This window comes from Eleginops maclovinus, chromosome 23 (assembly GCF_036324505.1).
Source record: "Eleginops maclovinus isolate JMC-PN-2008 ecotype Puerto Natales chromosome 23, JC_Emac_rtc_rv5, whole genome shotgun sequence".
In the NCBI taxonomy this organism is placed as follows: Eukaryota; Metazoa; Chordata; class Actinopteri; order Perciformes; family Eleginopidae; genus Eleginops; species Eleginops maclovinus.
Window position 1 is genome coordinate 7,943,116 of NC_086371.1, and position 17,165 is coordinate 7,960,280.

At 39.1% G+C, this 17,165-nt stretch overlaps 1 protein-coding gene across 3 annotated transcripts; it reads left to right on the forward strand.

The window, feature by feature from the left end:
• The first annotated feature begins 305 nt into the window (after positions 1 to 305).
• LOC134860256 (cytokine-dependent hematopoietic cell linker) lies at positions 306 to 15,485 on the forward strand. 3 transcript variants are annotated; one of them, XM_063877159.1, is made up of 16 exons: positions 306 to 464; positions 2,327 to 2,388; positions 3,772 to 3,937; positions 5,248 to 5,300; positions 5,395 to 5,437; positions 6,089 to 6,168; positions 6,282 to 6,292; positions 6,369 to 6,452; positions 6,854 to 6,875; positions 13,709 to 13,733; positions 13,813 to 13,897; positions 13,980 to 13,996; positions 14,072 to 14,166; positions 14,795 to 14,869; positions 14,944 to 15,099; positions 15,180 to 15,485. In XM_063877159.1, the coding sequence occupies exons 2-16, from the start codon at positions 2,386 to 2,388 to the stop codon at positions 15,330 to 15,332; spliced, it is 1,068 nt and encodes a 355-aa protein (XP_063733229.1). In that variant the 5' UTR covers positions 306 to 464; positions 2,327 to 2,385; the 3' UTR covers positions 15,333 to 15,485. The 3 variants fall into 3 exon arrangements, with proteins under 3 accessions (XP_063733229.1, XP_063733232.1, XP_063733231.1); XM_063877162.1 differs by having other exon boundaries at positions 312 to 434; XM_063877161.1 differs by having other exon boundaries at positions 312 to 430.
• The last annotated feature ends 1,680 nt before the right edge of the window (positions 15,486 to 17,165 follow it).

Genomic DNA, 17,165 nt, shown 5'->3' on the forward strand with positions numbered 1-17,165 from the left:
GTCAGCGCTGCATGAAAGAAGCTTACAAAGGAAACGGCAAAGCTTAAACTCTTAATCAAAACCACAAAGTATTTTATATTAAGACGTTGATACAGAGATTAGTAACCTTTAAAAAAAGAAATAAGCTACAAAAATCACAAGACTTTTAAAATATTTTTCAGATCACAAATGCACAAGGAGAATAAGCCCCCTTCTAAAAAAGCTTTAGCTGTCTAAACAACAATGAAAACCTCAGGTTATAGGCCAGTTATTCACCACACAGGAAGTCCTTTTAGGTTACTGCAGTGGGCTGCCTAACTCTGGCACTCGACGTGAAGCAGCCCAGGTGTTCTTGTTGTTTGTACGAGAGGAAATAAAAACTGCCGACTGTCTATTTCTGTAATCAAATACACTTCAACAAAGAGGGATATATTGCAGGATACCCACTGAGGCAGGTGTGCTTGTTTTAAAAGTTTTCGGTTAAGGTAAGTTACTGATGTTTTTCTGAGTGTGTCGAAAAGCGGAAAAAAGGTTGGTCTCTTTAAAAGAAAAGTTGGAGGAAGTAGCAATGATAAAGAAGAGACACTATTTGAAATGCAGATCATTTTGCAAGAAGGACGCTAAGAATACTGCTTTGGTTAAAAATGATTTTGGATTTTTGGATTAAATGTTCTTAATTCAACATTTGAAATACCTTGTGTTCACTCTTAATACAAGCCTTAAAAAACTCAACAACGCTATTTACACCAGGGTCAAAAAACTCAACAATACTATTGCATCCTGGGTGTATATAGCCCAATATGTGATATAGTTCCTCTCCTCAGACGGAGTTCGTTCTCGCTCTGTGCAGTTGATACTTTGTGCAACTCCAGGTCAGAAATAGCCTGCTGGTTTCAGTGGCTACAAATCCTCTGCACCCAATTTCCATGGAGCAGAAGTTTACTCTCCAGACTAACTGCTCAACCTCAGATGCTTGCTCCAAGTATCTAATCTCCTTCTTTCATACAACTCATCCAACACCACTTCCCATGGCTCAGTGAGCTCTGCAGAGCAGACAGGCAGCACACTGAGTGTTGGACCACACTGCCAAATCCAATACTGAGTTAGACTCTCCCTTTCAGGACTGTGAGACTGCAGACTGTAATGTCTCCTGGCAATTTCACAATCCCTGGGCCTCACTTAAATGTCCCAACTTCTATTTTTGGTAGATTTCCTTCCTGCTTCCTGTTGTGTTTCCCTTAAAGGCTTCAAAGGTAAAACCATGTCAATCAAAGAGTGATTGATTGACCTGACCTTGTGTTTCTCTACCGCAAGAAAACATGATTTTAAAATTGATAATATGTCTTTTAAGGCTTGCAAATGGAAAATATATGACCTATAAGACCTACACATCCGTTTCAGCCCTCTTTGTGGCATTCAGGTTAAAAATAAACATTGATAAAATCATCACTGATAACCTTACATTTATCATTATTTATTTAATGATCTCAGAATGCTGGTACATTTATAATAAATCCCAAGGTATTAAATCTGCCAATAATTTAGTGCAAAATGCCATTCTGTAGATGATCTCAATACGTGGTACATCTAAACACACCAAAAACAATTCACGTTTGTTAAGTAATGATCTTATGAAATATAAAATAATAATATATATACTTTTAAAATAATCGTTGTCTGTTTTTGTTTTTGGGGTTTTACTTGTTTTGTTGTTTTGTCTTTAATGTTTTTCTAATGTATTATCTTGTGATAATAAATATTGAAACAAAAATAAAAAATATAAAATATTTGATTTGAATCTTCCTCTTCTATTAATAAGTTAAGATAAGATAGGAATTTATTTATCCCGCAGGAAATTATTGTGCCAGAGTTATAAAGATACAATAGACATTACAGAAATAATATAAAACCGGTGCAGTAAAAAGAACAAATTAAATAACTTCTATTTTTATTAGTGTTACTTCATTTACATTTTATAAATGGCTTCGTCCATATTTGTGATGTAAAACATTAGTTTTCTTCCTTAATACACGTACATTTTATTTGTATGTTACCAAGCAGAATCTGTTTACGTTGTGTTAAACACTAAGAACAATATGTCAATGTGTTTCAAAATGAAATCAGTTTTATATTCTTTCCACTGAATGGTAAAACTGTTACTCAGATCAACAAACTGAGCAGGGGACAGAGAGCACATTGAGGGGCCACTAGAAGCTTTGTTTAGGTTTAATAAAGACCTCATTCTGCTGCATGGGAAACTGTTGAGGAAGAAAAGTGTGGGGACAAATTGTGTCGGAAGGCCTCATCCTTTAGCAGAACAGCAAACTAATGATGTTTTTCATTACAGTTGCAGCCCCTCGTTAGCTTCAGATAGAGAGAGGGACCAGCAATGACTCTGCTGTGATAATGGTGAGTTATGGCGCCCGACCCACAGTGTTTTTCCCGATGGTTATACATGAACACTCCCATGGGAGCCTGCAGCCCCCCGTGTAATTACCTTTTAGCACAAAAAGGAGGAAAGAAGAAAATGATGCTCTGCCATTGTTATTGCACAGCAAGAACAACACAGAGCAAACCAGGATTATGATTCATGACTATTATTTTTGTTTGCGTGAATATTAATTGTAAAATTAAAATATAAGCTACTTTTTCCCCCTTTTAATCTCACTGATTAATAAAATAAGTTTCTCCTTTTCTCAAGAAGGCTCATTAGTGTAATAATATTGTAATATCATTTGAGGGAGTCTAAAAAACAAGAAACTAAATTGACATATTTCAAAATTCAATAAAGTAGTTATTAGGGTTAGGTTTATTATTATTGAGATGTTGATAACTATATGCCTATTTTCTGTAAACTGGGAAATACCAATAACTTTAAAATCTTAAACTTAAAAACAACCTGAACCTGTGCTTGATTTGAAAGAAACATCTCCACCATTTGTGCACTTACAAAAATATTCAAAGTAAACTGTAATAAAAAAATAACTTCTCAGGATTCATCATTAAAGATGAAAAAGGGAACCTGGGCTTTCAAAGAGAGGGATTTCTTGCCTTTGGCGACATATTAGTGGTGACACTGCACCTGCCGGACAAAAACATCAATTTCCTCTCTGCAAAATCCAATCTGGACTATCCTCTTCATTACAAAAGAGCCACTTCTGATGTGAAGCACATTGCTTTTAGAGAAAATTGAAAGAGAGAAGCTGGTGTGAGGACGATGCGCCCACTGATAATATATTCATCCTAATTTCAAATGTTTTTTAGCACAAAAATATCATCACAATGCATCACATGTCATTAATTAGCAGAAACACACAACACTTGTAATTTAGACCTTCAACACTGTGTCATAGACTGTTCATTTTTCTCCCACTAGCTGTCAATATGTGTGTGTGTGTGTGTGTGTGTGCGTGTGTGTGTGTGTGTGTGTGTGTGTGTGTGTGTGTGTGTGTGTGTGTGTGTCTTTGTGAGTGTAAAGAGTGAAGACTTAAAAAGGAAACCCCTCGGAGACGAGCAGTGGGTTATGTTGCAACACCTCATTATAGCTTCCTGTGCTTATCATTGTGTTCAGGATCATACAAAGCTATTTATAGATTATAGTACTTAATGATGTTTGATATAATTAGGAAGACTCACATTTATTGATTTCATTAGTGTATTGGCATAATAAGGCCTTTCTTGTCCTAAATCTTAGCAACACGTTCACATATTTTGTAGGTGGTCTGTAGAAGAAAACGTGTTTAACTGTACTCTTAGTATCTGAAATTTAAAACTGCATTTCTCTCTGCACAGGATCGAAACAGGAAAGGCAACAACAGAAATCAAAGGTCAAAGATCGAAGGAAGTTACCAGAACAGCATTTTTGAGCACGAGTACGACGTGGTGGATGACCATGCGGATTTGTTGAATGTGCGCATATTTCCCGCAAGACCCATTGACGCTGAGAGAGAGTATGCAGGTAGAGAAAAAAACCATGACTCTCCGTTCACTTTCACACGGCATTTTTTTACAGTACAAGTTAAGGTTACCTAGATTAAGCATGAGTTAAGATTTATTTATTACACACAAATGTCTAGTGTACACTTTGTTTCTGTTTTGTAACCATGTCTTTGTGAAGCTTAGTAAACAACAATAAAACAAAGAACTGATGTCTTGGTTGCACTGTATGCTGAGCATTGTTGTTCATCTGTAGGAGGGAATCTGACCTTTAAAGGAATATTTCAACCTCAAAATTAGAATTTGTACATTAATTACACAGCCTGTGTTGCCTTTAATTCAAGAAAGAACTTCGTCAGCAAACTAAAATTTAAAAAACTAAGAAAAGTCTTCATGAAACACATGTATTTCTGCTCAAAACCTGTACACATTTGTCATAGTTTTGCTGTGGTTGAACACAGCCCTTATTTACTTACACCCATTTGGACTGTCTTGATTGTTTGATTTTTTACGTCTTTGTTCACCGTGGAGGCTTGCTAGAAAAACACATTTTCATTCAAGAATTCAAGGTTAAGAAACAGCATAATGGACATTTTGTGGGTGAAGTATTCCTGTGATATTTGTCACTACCCATCTTAATCATTCATTATTCATTAAATGTATAAACGATTTATAGACCTCCATCAAAAACCCTCAGAATAAACTTCAAAAAAAACTTCAACTTAAAAGAGCTTGTGTTACAGTGAGCACAAAGAAAGTGAGTTATTTTTCCCTCACAGAAAAGCTCTGGTGGACATAATTAAGTCGAAGCTGAATGAATTGCAGAAACCAAAATGAAACAGCTCCACCACAAACTGTTGTGTGTGAGAGAGAGAGGGAGAGAGATGGAGCTCATGCTGAGTGATCATGATCTGCCAGTGGGTCTCCAGAGCCATCTGTTGGCTGAGGCAGACTGTGGGAGGTCACAATTATCCAGGAGCCGAAGGGGGAGAGAGGGAAGCATGTAGTGTGAAGAGACTCCCTTTACTCTCCTGCATGGTTGTGGCCCACAGCCAGGAGCTTCACAGTTGCACGTCTACAACTTTATACTGAATGTGGCTTTTAAATTTGTTCACACTTGGGGTGTTCTCCCTCTTTAATCAATACAGTCTGCTGCTGCTGCAGAGTGCTGCTGGGACTGGCAAGCTGCAACAATGATCCAAACTCATGTGGTTGTTGTTGTTGATGTTGTTGTTGCTGTTGTTTAAACTGCCAACTAACAATGGAAGTGCTGAAACTATCTTAACTGTCACTGATAATAAGAAAATAATCACAACTTATTTTGCTTTCAAGACAGGGATCTTCTAAGGTCAACATCGGACCAGAGTCTTTCATCCCTCTCAAGTGTAAGCTTTCTGTTTTTATTTTAAATTAATGCTCCATTATGGTTTTACTGCTTTAAATGTACGCTTATAATTTACGTTCTCTCCACTCCATCAGGGTAATCCTAACAGCTTCCCAAGAGACATCTCCCTAACTTCAGGTAGCATGACAAAACTCTACATGTGCTTCTGAATTTTGATTTTATTGGGGAAGTTTGCACTGGTGGTAGCTAAAGGCAGCTAACATAAGCTGCCTTGAGCAAATTTATGACATTTTTCTACTTTACAGGCGGCTGCTGCTGCTAAACAGCGACTGTATACATGGTCACCAAACATGCTTTATTCAAGTTTAACATTGTATTTAGAGATACAATGGCCTATTTTTTTTTTTAAACAACCCATTTGATTTACAAAAATTGATTTACAAAATGTACAGACTGATGGTGGTCTAACTGCTAACTGATTTTGCACGCTAGCTAGCATATTATAAATCTCTGTGTGGCACTCATTCATAATGCCAAAGTTGTTAGCCACACACATTATTATCTAATAGCTAAGTATTTCATGCATGATGAAAAGGGTCTGTTAATACCATACAGTGTAAAAAGAGGTTTATACATGAGCCGTTGACCACCCTATAGGCTACATTTCAAGATATGTTATTTTCCCATAGGCCCAGCTTATTATTCAACTCAATTTTAAACATATGTAGGAGCCAATGCATTGTCTATTTTTCTCTATAATGGTCCCATGCTAACATTTGTTTTAATCCCCTGCCATAAAAACTTTGTTTCTGTGCTTTTAAAACCCAGGGCCTGTTGTGAATAGAGACTTGAAGCCAGGCAGAAGAAAACAAGTTAAGAAGTTACCGCCTGTGCAGCCAGAAGTCCAGGTAAACACCTGCATATATATTTACTCTGTTTTTGTTTCAAATGTATAATATAAATCGTGTTGGTTGCACTGCATATAATACTGATGAATTTTCCCCTTTTTCTAATACCACAGCACTCACACAGGTAATTTACTCCACTATTATAGAAGTTATTTTGGGGTTAATGAATGGACTTACAGCTGATGTCTATGCACTTCCAGGCGCTCTCCTTCGCCTCCAGCGGTGACCTCAGAGTTAGTGAGTCACTTGCCAAGGTTGACTGTACAAGATACCAGCTGCAGAGAGTGAGTATACAGTAGTTGTTTTTTAGTTGCAGGAGAGGAAGCACACAGATAAACCCTCAGCTGTTGTTGTTTTATTTCGCTGCTATTGACCACAACCTTTTTCGCTGTGTTGATGGAGGGAAGTAAGGCCCTCTTAGTTTAATAGTTCGTACAGTGTGGCAGTGACACCATCTGCTGGTGAGCAAAATAAGTGCAAACTGTAAAAGGCCACAATGAATATTTTAAATTTGGATGGTCTGCTTTATCCATAAAGGACTGTGGAATCTGGAAAAATACCAACTGGAAACAATCAACTTCAGATATAAATTCCTTTCCCTTATTTGCTTGCTTAAAGAAAACCTTTTTTATTGTCCTAGCATAATGTGATGTTATTTTTAAATAATGCCTCTTTTCCTTTTCAGGCGACAAAGATCAACTAAAAGGGTAAGTACTAGAACATACAGCATTACCTTTGCTAATAAATAATGTGACCGATTTTTTATTTGGTGTGAATGCTGTGAAGCGACATAAACTCACATTAAACACTCATCAGGGATCTAACATGCTCAGAGCGTAAACATTTTAACGATAGCAGCTACCGTTTTTCAACAAAAGGCAGAAATGAAAGAGGTTTTATTCTCACCAGAACAATGGAAAGGCTCTCCTTTCACTGAACACTCAACATCTCCATGGAAACCTTTGATCTCTGGACACAGACACAGGTGTTATGATTAGGTACTCAGCACAGATACAGACAATGACACACAGACTGGAGTTTAAAAGACTGTCTCAGCCTATTCTGTACAGTCTTATGGAAACTTCACACACACTTTAACATTTTCCACATGTTTTATACATTATTGGTGAGGTATGTTTTGTTCATATGGTTACAGCTAAAATATTCTGCTGCTTTTTCTTCACATTACACATTAAAGCCCCCTTCCATGAACTCTTTAAATCAGCCAGCCACACCACTTGTTTAACAGGTGTGACTGTGGCTCTGTGGTGGTGTGTCAGTCCTTCATATTGTCAGGGTTTGGAGAAACAGGACCCAAGTGCAGTAAAATGAACGGGAGGCAGGTATGGGTCCAAACAAAAGGCGAGCTTTATTTAAATTAAAGCTGTACGTTCAACCAAAAAATAACCACACCAACACTAACCAGGGGATACAGGGACACTGGGAACAGGAGCAGACGGGCAGGAACAGGCAGGTAACATGTACAACATCAGGGAAGAAATGACGACGACCGAGCAACAGACAAAAGGGGAACCAAGACTAAATACACAAGGCTAATCACCAAACAACACACAGCTGGAGAGGGGAGGAGAAACAGGGGCAACAGGTGAACACAATGACACAATCAGGGAAAGGAGGGAAACTAAAGACAGGGAGTGAAACTTAACTTGACACAAGAGGGAAAAACCTTTCAAAATAAAACATACAACACAAACACATGACAGACACGAAACCAGGATCATGACACATATAGAAGGTTGTGGGTTTGACTCCAGGTCTTGCAGTCAAGATGTCAATATATTTATATCTTGCTATTTATTGAAGCATAAAAAATACTCAGTGGATATTTTTCAACTAAACTTAAATATTCCACATCTTTTAAACGCATTGTGTTAGTGAACTATTAAATGAGCTTCCAATTATACCTACTACCCTTTTCCTATGTAGCATATATGGCTTGTGTAGTTTTAATAATTATCTCTAATTATTTACGTAGTGTGGCCAGCCAGCACTCTACATAAGCTATCAACTCGAAATATACCTTTAATAAAATATGATAATATAACGGTTTAGTAACGGTGGGGCACCACTCTCTAATAAGAGAGAAATAGCTTTATTACCTATATCAGTCTCATATTCTGAAAGTCGGAGTTTACTCGGTGAACAGCGGCTGATTTACCTCTCACACACAAAAACACATGAACAGGTTCTTTATAAATGAAACATTTATTAACTAACTAAGGTTATACAACACTAAAGAAAACATAAGTATTATAGAATAATATGAATGGCGAATGTAGGAAAGGAAGGTTACGCAATATAAAAGGAAAGTGAATCAGATGGTGGACAAATACAGAAAGTAAAGTTGAAACTCTTAACAGTTGAAAGATGTAGGGAACTATTTGGGGAGTTTAAACCGTAATCCACTCCAGGTAGGGAATGAAGCCTTACCCCAAGTGAAGGAGTTCAAGTATCTCGTGGTCTTGTTCTCGAATGAGGGAACAATGGAGTGTGAGATGGGCCGGAGAATCGGAGCAGCGGGAGCGGTACTGCAGTCGCTTTACCGCACCATTGTGACGAAAAGAGAGCTGAGCCAGAAGGCAAAGCTCTCTGTCTACCAGGCCATCTTCATTCCTACCCTCACCTATGGTCATGAAGGATGGGTCATGACCGAAAGAACGAGATCGCGGATACAAGCGGCCGAAATGGGATTTCTCCGCAGGGTGGCTGGCATCTCCCTTAGGGATAAGGTGAGAAGTTCAGTCATCCGGGAGGAACTCGGAGTAGAACCGCTGCTCCTTCGCGTTGAAAGGAGCCAGTTGAGGTGGTTCGGGCACCTAGTGAGGACGCCACCTGGGCGCCTCCCTAGGGAGGTGTTCCAGGCCCGTCCAGCTGGGAAGAGACCGAGGGGTAGACCTAGGACCAGGTGGAGGGATTATATCTCTTCGCTGGCCTGGGAGCGCCTTGGAATCCCCCAGTCAGAGCTGGTTGATGTGGCCAGGGAAAGGAAAGTTTGGGGCTCTCTGCTGGAGCTGTTACCTCCGCGACCCTGATGGAAAAGCGGGAGAAGATGGATGGATGGAAACCGTAATCTAACCTGAACTCAATAGATAAAAATGAGTACAACCCAAGTGTAAGGAATCGCTGTTGCCTCACTGATGGATGACCGGGGGGTTCCCGTGCTGGAGGTGGCTGTAGACAGCGGGCGGACAGGGGCCTGGCGAAGGTGGCTGGGTTTAGCCAGCGGCATGCGTTCAGATGCATCCTGGTTTGGGCCTGTACTTCCTCCCTCGTGGCGGCACAGTTTTGGGGCCGGCTCTGTCGTGTGGCGGTGGACCTTGCGTCTAGCCACCACAGTGCAAAAATTCTCAATTGCGGGTCGGAACCTCTGGAAACTGGCGATGCGTTGGCGCCGTTGTCTTCGGCCTCCAAGCACATGGCATAGAACAGCTGGGTTCGTTCAAATTCTTTAAGCGCATCATGTGTAGTCAACTTCAGTTGCCAAGGTGAGAGTCTTTGAAGTAAAGTATTTTAGGACTCAAGAATGTAACTTTAACTAAGAACGTAAGAAGAATAAAGGAGGTGAAACAAAAGGAGTCTCCCTGGGGGTCCTAGGGGCATCACAGGGCTTGCGACCCGAGGTGATGAAGATCCCATGATTAAGAGGTAAGAGTAACATGAGTGTAGAGGAGAGAAGAGAGAAAAGAAAAGAGAGCGTTTGAAAGTTTGAATCTGCTTTTGTGGCTTGAAGAAGGGGGGTGGCTTTACGTCATACTCCTCCCAAGTAATCAAACTGATCAAAGTGAGTTTCCTTAACAATTAACTTTCTTTATATGAACGACATGTTTTAATGTCTAACCCTCCCATATCTGACATCTGCAATGTTTTAGCTGTTAAGAAAGACTTAACACAATAAAGATTGAATGAAAATGACCTTAATTACAAAGTAACTTGATTTTAACCAAATAACACAATCAAATTACCAATCATCACCAACATGAAGCAACATGAAATCATACAATTCTCATACTGTCATGATCCTTGTTTTGTGTTTGTTGTTTCCTGTTTTTATTTTGAAATGTTGCCCCTTCTTGTGTCATGTTTAGTTTCCCTCCTGTGCCTGATTGTGTCATTATGTTCACCTGTTGCCCCTGTGTTTCTTCTCCCCTCTCCAGCTGTGTCTTGTCTTGTGATTACCCTTGTGTATTTAGTCTTGGTTCTCCTTTTGTCTCTTGTCCTGTCGTCGTCTTTCCCGAGAGTCTGTTCCCTGTGGCATGTCCTGTTCCCCCTCCCTTGTCTTTCTGCGTCCCTGGGTTTGTCACATTTTATTTGCTACTTTTCTGTTTTTCGTACCCTGCCGTTTTGTGTTTGGTCAACAGCTTTTATTTAATAAAGCTCGCTTTTAGTTCAAACCCCCATACCTGCCTCCTGCCCACAGTGACTTCCTTCTTCTGCTCTGTGGTGTTGATGATATCTTCTGCATGTTCAGCATGTTCTTGTGTTGTCTGTAATGATGCAATTTTCCACGTTATGCAGTTCTTTCTTGATCATTTTGGAAAGTTCGTCTTGCATCTGACTTAAAAATGTTTCCTTCAGATACGCTTCATATGGAGTGAGAGGTTGCACTCCTAAATTGACAGGCTTGGTCAATCCACTATGTAAATCAAATGCTGTGGTGAGGCGAGCCAGGAAAGCGCCGGCTGATTCTTTTGAGGCCTGATTTTGACTGGTTATCTGTGTCATGTTCATTTGAAGTGGAAAAGCTGTTCTGCAAGCTTCAAGGAGTGTGGCAATTGTTACCTCATAATCATGATTTACTGCATCATCATAATCTAAGGCTGTCAGTCTTTGTGCAATCCTGTCCATAGTAAAAACTCTGGATACTTTATGGAACTTATCTTTGAGTAGTTTCGCCAATAATCGTCTTACTTCAAGCATGGTAGGTCTGTATTCTCCTACAAACTGGCGAAAAGTTGTCTCAAATCTCTGACAGTTGTCAGTTGAGGAGAAAACATGCTGCGTAGCCTCATCAATATCTCTGTCTGACCACGGTCTGAACACCAGCATTGGACAATTGTGTCCTGGAAATTCCATCATGGGGAAGTTTCCCATAGTGTCGATGTCACCCAGGTGTCCTCGGCTGCTGGTCTGGAAATGGCTGGATTCAGGAGATGCGGTTTCTCTCTCAAATCTGGGATAAATGGCATATTGTTTTTCTGCTTTTTTTTGGACATTCTAGAGTGTGCTGCGGCGTCTGTTTTCTCTCTTTTTATCATTCTTAATTTCAATGCATCCAATTGTCTTAAACTGAAACTCCCAAATTCTGGAAAACCCAATTCTTCCCATTCTTTCAATTGTTTTAGATTACTGTTGTCTCTGTCAAACATTGCCTGCATTATTATGGAAAAAACTGGTGTTGGATTAAGATCATCCTCAGACTTAGCTTTACTGTTATTCGTACCCTTTATTTCTCTAGTTATTTCGTCTCTTGTGAGATTAACTAATTGGTCCAGATATACCGGATACACCAAACAGTGTAACAATAATAACCAAGATACGTCTATCAGCAAAACACTGTGAGAGTCCCGGTAAAAAACCTTTTGATTCTGTTAAATTCTCTCTTGAAAAAAACACATTATCTATTCAGATCTTACTATACATGTTTACTTATACTTAGATTAGAGCTGTGATCGGGCCTCCGTCAGAGTTCAGCTTCTCACCGGAAAAGGGAGGAATACTTCCTTTTATCAAAAATGTGTTGTCCTCTGTTCTCTTTCGGAGTACCCGTCAGCAGTCTAATCCCATCCACGTCGCCATATTGTTGAGGAAATTCCACGCTTAATCACCTTCTGGTAAGAAAAGAACAAATCTACAAGCTTCAAATCAAAGTTGAGTTATTTTAATAAAGAGCAGAGCATTTAACAGAATCAATTCCAGCTGGAAGCCAGATAACCTGCACAACCTATGTTGTACAAGGATCTGACCCCGATCAAACATTAGACCAGATTCTTAAAGGGAAGGAAGAAGGGGAACAGCCAATCAAATTCTACATTACAGGATGCTAAAACAAAGGGAGATGGGAAAGGGGGAGCTGCATCAAATGACAGAGAGACAGATTGTATTCAACAGTGTAATGTAGATTACAGGATGCTAAAACAAAGGGAGTGGGGAAGGGGAAGCTATTTGTCATTTGACATTTGTCTTTCTCAGGAACTCAATGCTTTAACAGCTTGATGTGAAATTCATTAGTGAGATGTGGATTGAAAGTGTGGGAAATTCGGACTGCAGAAGAAACTTACAGTGACATACGTATAATTAAATGGGACTATTATACATTTTTACGATAATTGTAGTCAAGTCACCAATTCTCGAGTCCGAGTCACTCTCGACTTTAGGTCATGAAATGCCTCAATTGTCCTTTCACAGAAAGAGCATTTTGCCTACTCTTTTTGTCAAAGCACACAGCACAATGCGAGAGGTGCGCCGTACGGGAACTAGCCTCGCAGCTGTACAAAGTACATCCATTGAGACAAAACTTGTTTGAGTCCGAGTCCAAGTACGATCGTCAATGTGCGAGTCCGAGTCCTCATATGCAAGAATTCAAAAGTCAGAGTTTGAGTCCGAGTCCATCAGTGCGCGAGACTGAGTCAATTCGCGAGTCCCAAAAATCGGCACTCGAGTGCTCCATCTCTGGCTCCTTGTGATACCAACGGTCTTGTGTATGACATTGTGGATGAGCCCGTCCTCTGGTTGAGCTTGTGATAACATGGATACATTGGCCCTTTGAGGAGACGAGCCAACCGGACGTCCGGAGGAGGGGTCAAAAGGCCGACAGTCATTGAACACTCAAGTTTTTGTTTACCTAATGTGTGGAAGAAGAAGAAGAAGAAGACACACTTTTATTAATCCCTTACAGGGAAATTGCTTTCTATACTCTGTTGTGTTGATACACATTAAACACACAGAGGATATACATGCACAAACACAGAGGAAATACATGCACACACAACCACATGCAGAGGAGAGGTGGCAGAGCAGAGAGGCAGCCAGGTACCCGGCGCCAAGGGAGCAGATAGAGGTTAGGTGCCTTGCTCAAGGGCACCTCGGCAGTGGCCTAGGAGGAGAACTGGCACCTCTCCAGCTACCAGCTCACTCCATATATTTACTTCACATTCAAGCCAGCATTGCAGTTCAGCGATTCAGCATACAGCTCTCACACAGGCAATTTCTTCAGGAATCACATTCTCTAGTTTATTTTATTGTTGATTGGTTCTCTTACTTCAGTATGTGCCTTTTTAAAATCTTTTTTATCATTGTTTAATGTTCTACGCTATGTGTTGTTGTACTGTTTACTACAGTGAAGCCAAGTAATGAATAAAATAAAATAAAATCTACTTGCATATTTGTTTAAGACAATAGCATTTTCAGCCTTTTTTTATATAGATTTAGCACATTTTATTTTATTCTGAACAATTAAACTTGTAGTACTTCATGCAATATTGTTTTTAAACTTAATTTTCTTTCTTTGTATTACTTTTAGGCAGAATTCCGTTCACGTGGTAAAGGTAAGATCTTAATGATTGTGAATGTAACAGCTTTAGTGAAATGCCTCTTTACTATTGTAATAATGTTGAATATATTTAGGTCCACAGTGTGCTGAGCATGTTTCAGACTTTCATGCCAATCAAAGACATTCTCTGGATTTGGAAACTCATGATCTAGAAACAAGGTGGGACATTCATTCCTAAAGCTTTTAAGGACAAATTTGTCATCTGTCTCATATTTGATTCGTTCCTTCTTCTTTTGTTTAGGTCACAACTAAGTATAGGTAAGTAGTGTTATAGATCATCAGTATAATTATAAATGTAATGATTAAATAAGTCAATGTTATTCTCTACTAAAGAAAGGGTGCCATCGAAATGTCTTCACCATGAGTGGCCTCAAACTAAAGAAGACTTTGACCAACATGACTTTGTTCCCATGGAAAAGCCTCAACAGGTACAGTTGGTGCTTCTAAATAAAGACAAATAATACACTATAGGTGGGAAGTACTTTTTCTCTGAAGTCTGTGATATCTAGTTGAGGAAAGGACTTTTATCTTAATACAATCTTGATGTACTTTTACTTAAATGTTTTACTTCTTAGTAGGTTTTTGACAGATGTATATACTCTAAATTTGCAGATTTAGAGTATTAATACAACATATGAATCACTAATATATTATAATACGTTACAAATAAAGTTGTGTCGTCTTTAGCAGCTGCGACATTAAGTACGTTTTCAAGAAGGACTTTTTTAGGATTATTTTACGTATTAACTCAACTTTTAATTAAATAAAGCACCTGAGGTAGACTTTCTTCTTTGGAGGTGATGTGCACGTTAACAAAACACTTATTATTAAAACAATTATTAAATATTATTTATTGTGAAATGGGCCATTTTGCATTATGAGAATTTTAACTTTATGTATATCTTGAAAGATTGGATAATAGTTTGAATGAAGTTGAATTGAGTAGATATTCAGTAAGGGAATGTTATCTTTCTATGAGTTTTACCTTGTAGCGTTGCAAATTTTACTTGAGTAAACTGTCTTAATATTTCTTCCACCACTGATAATATTTGGCAGACCTGTGAAGAAGACTGGTATGTTGGGACTTGTACTCGAGCAGATGCTGAGCACGTCTTACACCTGGTGAACAAGGTAAAACCTCTTAGATGACATAATCTTAAAATTGAAATAGTCTGAATCTAATTTTCTCTTGTTACTCACACTAGGACGGGGCCTATTTGGTACGAGACTGCTCCATCAACACCAACAGTGAGCCCTTGGTTTTGGCTGTGTATCACCACAAGAAGGTTTATAATGTAAAGATCCGGTTTATAGAGAGCACCAGCAAGTATGTGCTGGGAACAGGACATCGATCAAATGATGTGAGTGGATAAATTCTACAAAGTTAAACAAGCATTATCTTCATCATATTTTATCAACCTTACATCTTATTTCTCCTCAGATGTTTGAGTCGGTGGGAGACATCATCAAGTTTCACTCCATATTCCCAGTAATACTCATCAGCGGGAGAAATATGCCCAGAAACACATGTCCAGAAAACTGTGTGTTGACGTGTCCAGTAACCAGGAGTGATGTTGACCAGCTGCTGCAATAACACATGAAGGTTTCCTGCAATAATAGTCCGGTCAATCCCATCTGGTGGTAACCCATAACATCCACTGCAGTTCATCCTGAGCATGTTAGCAAAAAGTTGACAGTGTATAGAAATTTTGAAAGATGTGTCAATTAAAGACAATGTTTTATCTAAGTCTGCAACTGATTAGTATGATGTGTTGATCTACCAGTAGATATTTGTCATTTTCGCTCAACAAGTTCTAAACATTGATTGATTACCAAAACAGTTGAAAATGATTGTCAAATGATATGTCAAATTTGTGAGATTTAGGCTACTAGATCAAAATTATAATTCAATAAATAATTTCATTTACTTAAATGCTGTACTTCAGAACAGTTTTGAGGTATTTTACAAGTATTTCAAGTTTTATCCCACATTCTGGCAGAAAATATTGCACATCTATTCCTACATGTAAGTGACTTAACAGATAAGGATTTACAATATGGATCAAGTAATACATTATAAGTAATTAAACTAAGCTCCTCCTTTACAAGCTGCAGCATAAAGGGACAAGCACATTAATGCATCAACAACTCTGTGAGATATATAAATTATTGCGAAAGGGACTATTATCTAGTCTATGACAACTTTTACTTTTGACACTTTCAGTAAAGTTTGATTTACGGTTTTGATTAAAGGTTTACAGTTTTATTCCTACTTATATTTAAAGGTGCCATAGGATGCATCTATCTGGTATTTTAAATTGTTCTCTGATGTCTACAAAGAAGGTATATAACTTTAGTTGATCCAAAAAATGTCCCGATGCGGTTTTACAGGCCCATACAACCCTATGATTTGGTCCTAGAATGAAACTAGCTGAATTTCCTTATTTGGGGGCTCATTTAAACAATTGTGAAGAGCTCTGCTCGGTTTACAAGGAGCAATCCATGGCTGCCTCACAGCCCACCGAAGTAAGGGAAGTTCGCGAAACTGTGAGAGATGAACCATGGAGGCTATTGGCATCCAACCTCACATGTTTGAGCCAGTGGCAGTTGGTGAAAAATATTGTAGGTGGGGCTGTTTGACAAAATATGCCAATTCCTGTCCACCTCCTTGTTGTGCCTTCTTACGGCAATGCGGTGTCCCTCATCTAGCTGTGTGGCTATGCTAATTCGGCCTAGCATGGCTAGCTTCACACAGTTGACCATATGCACTCTTGCCCGCTTGTGATTCCTAATGCATTATGACATATGTTTCAGGTCTGTCACGACTGTCTGTGTCCACGAACTATCACAAGCACTTGTTTTAAAAAGTAAGCAAGAGAAGCAAATGATTGCATTAGCGTACCCACAGCTAGTTAGCCAAGCCTTTCGATCCAACCAACCTCTCGCAAAGCTTCTCTTGTAGGTTTTCAATTTTATCGTGCCTGTTGGGTAATATTCACTTCTGACTTGTCTGGTCCGAGTTCTTTTACAATTAGTTTTTCCGCAAATGTTCTTCTTTCGAAGGGATACAGGTGTAGAGATTTAACTGAATTTTCGGGCTAGCTGAACTACATTAGTATACTCGACATCGTCATGCTGCTCCTCTCTTGAGGTAAATGTCTGTAACGTGCAGTTGTGCACTGTTCTAATCTTGGTACTACGGGCGATATTTTCAGAGCCCCCAAACCATAGAATTTGATGACGCTGATTGGCAAAATATGTACTTTTTTGCGTAGCAACCGGGGAACCATTGGCTTAAATTCCAGCACTGGTAGTGCTGAGCGAACTGGAGCTCAGGGAAGACAGCCTATTGTCTACCAAAATGATAAACGTTGAACGTGAAAGTGAATGCAAATATCATTCTGGAGGGTTCTAAACACATTCTAAA

Excerpts from the sequence above, each read along its gene's own strand:
- LOC134860256 (XM_063877159.1), top strand. Across the intron at positions 6,876-13,708 it reads GACAAAGATCAACTAAAAGG|GCAGAATTCCGTTCACGTGG; the intron begins GTAAGTACTAGA and ends TATTACTTTTAG. Across the intron at positions 14,167-14,794 it reads CCATGGAAAAGCCTCAACAG|ACCTGTGAAGAAGACTGGTA; the intron begins GTACAGTTGGTG and ends AATATTTGGCAG.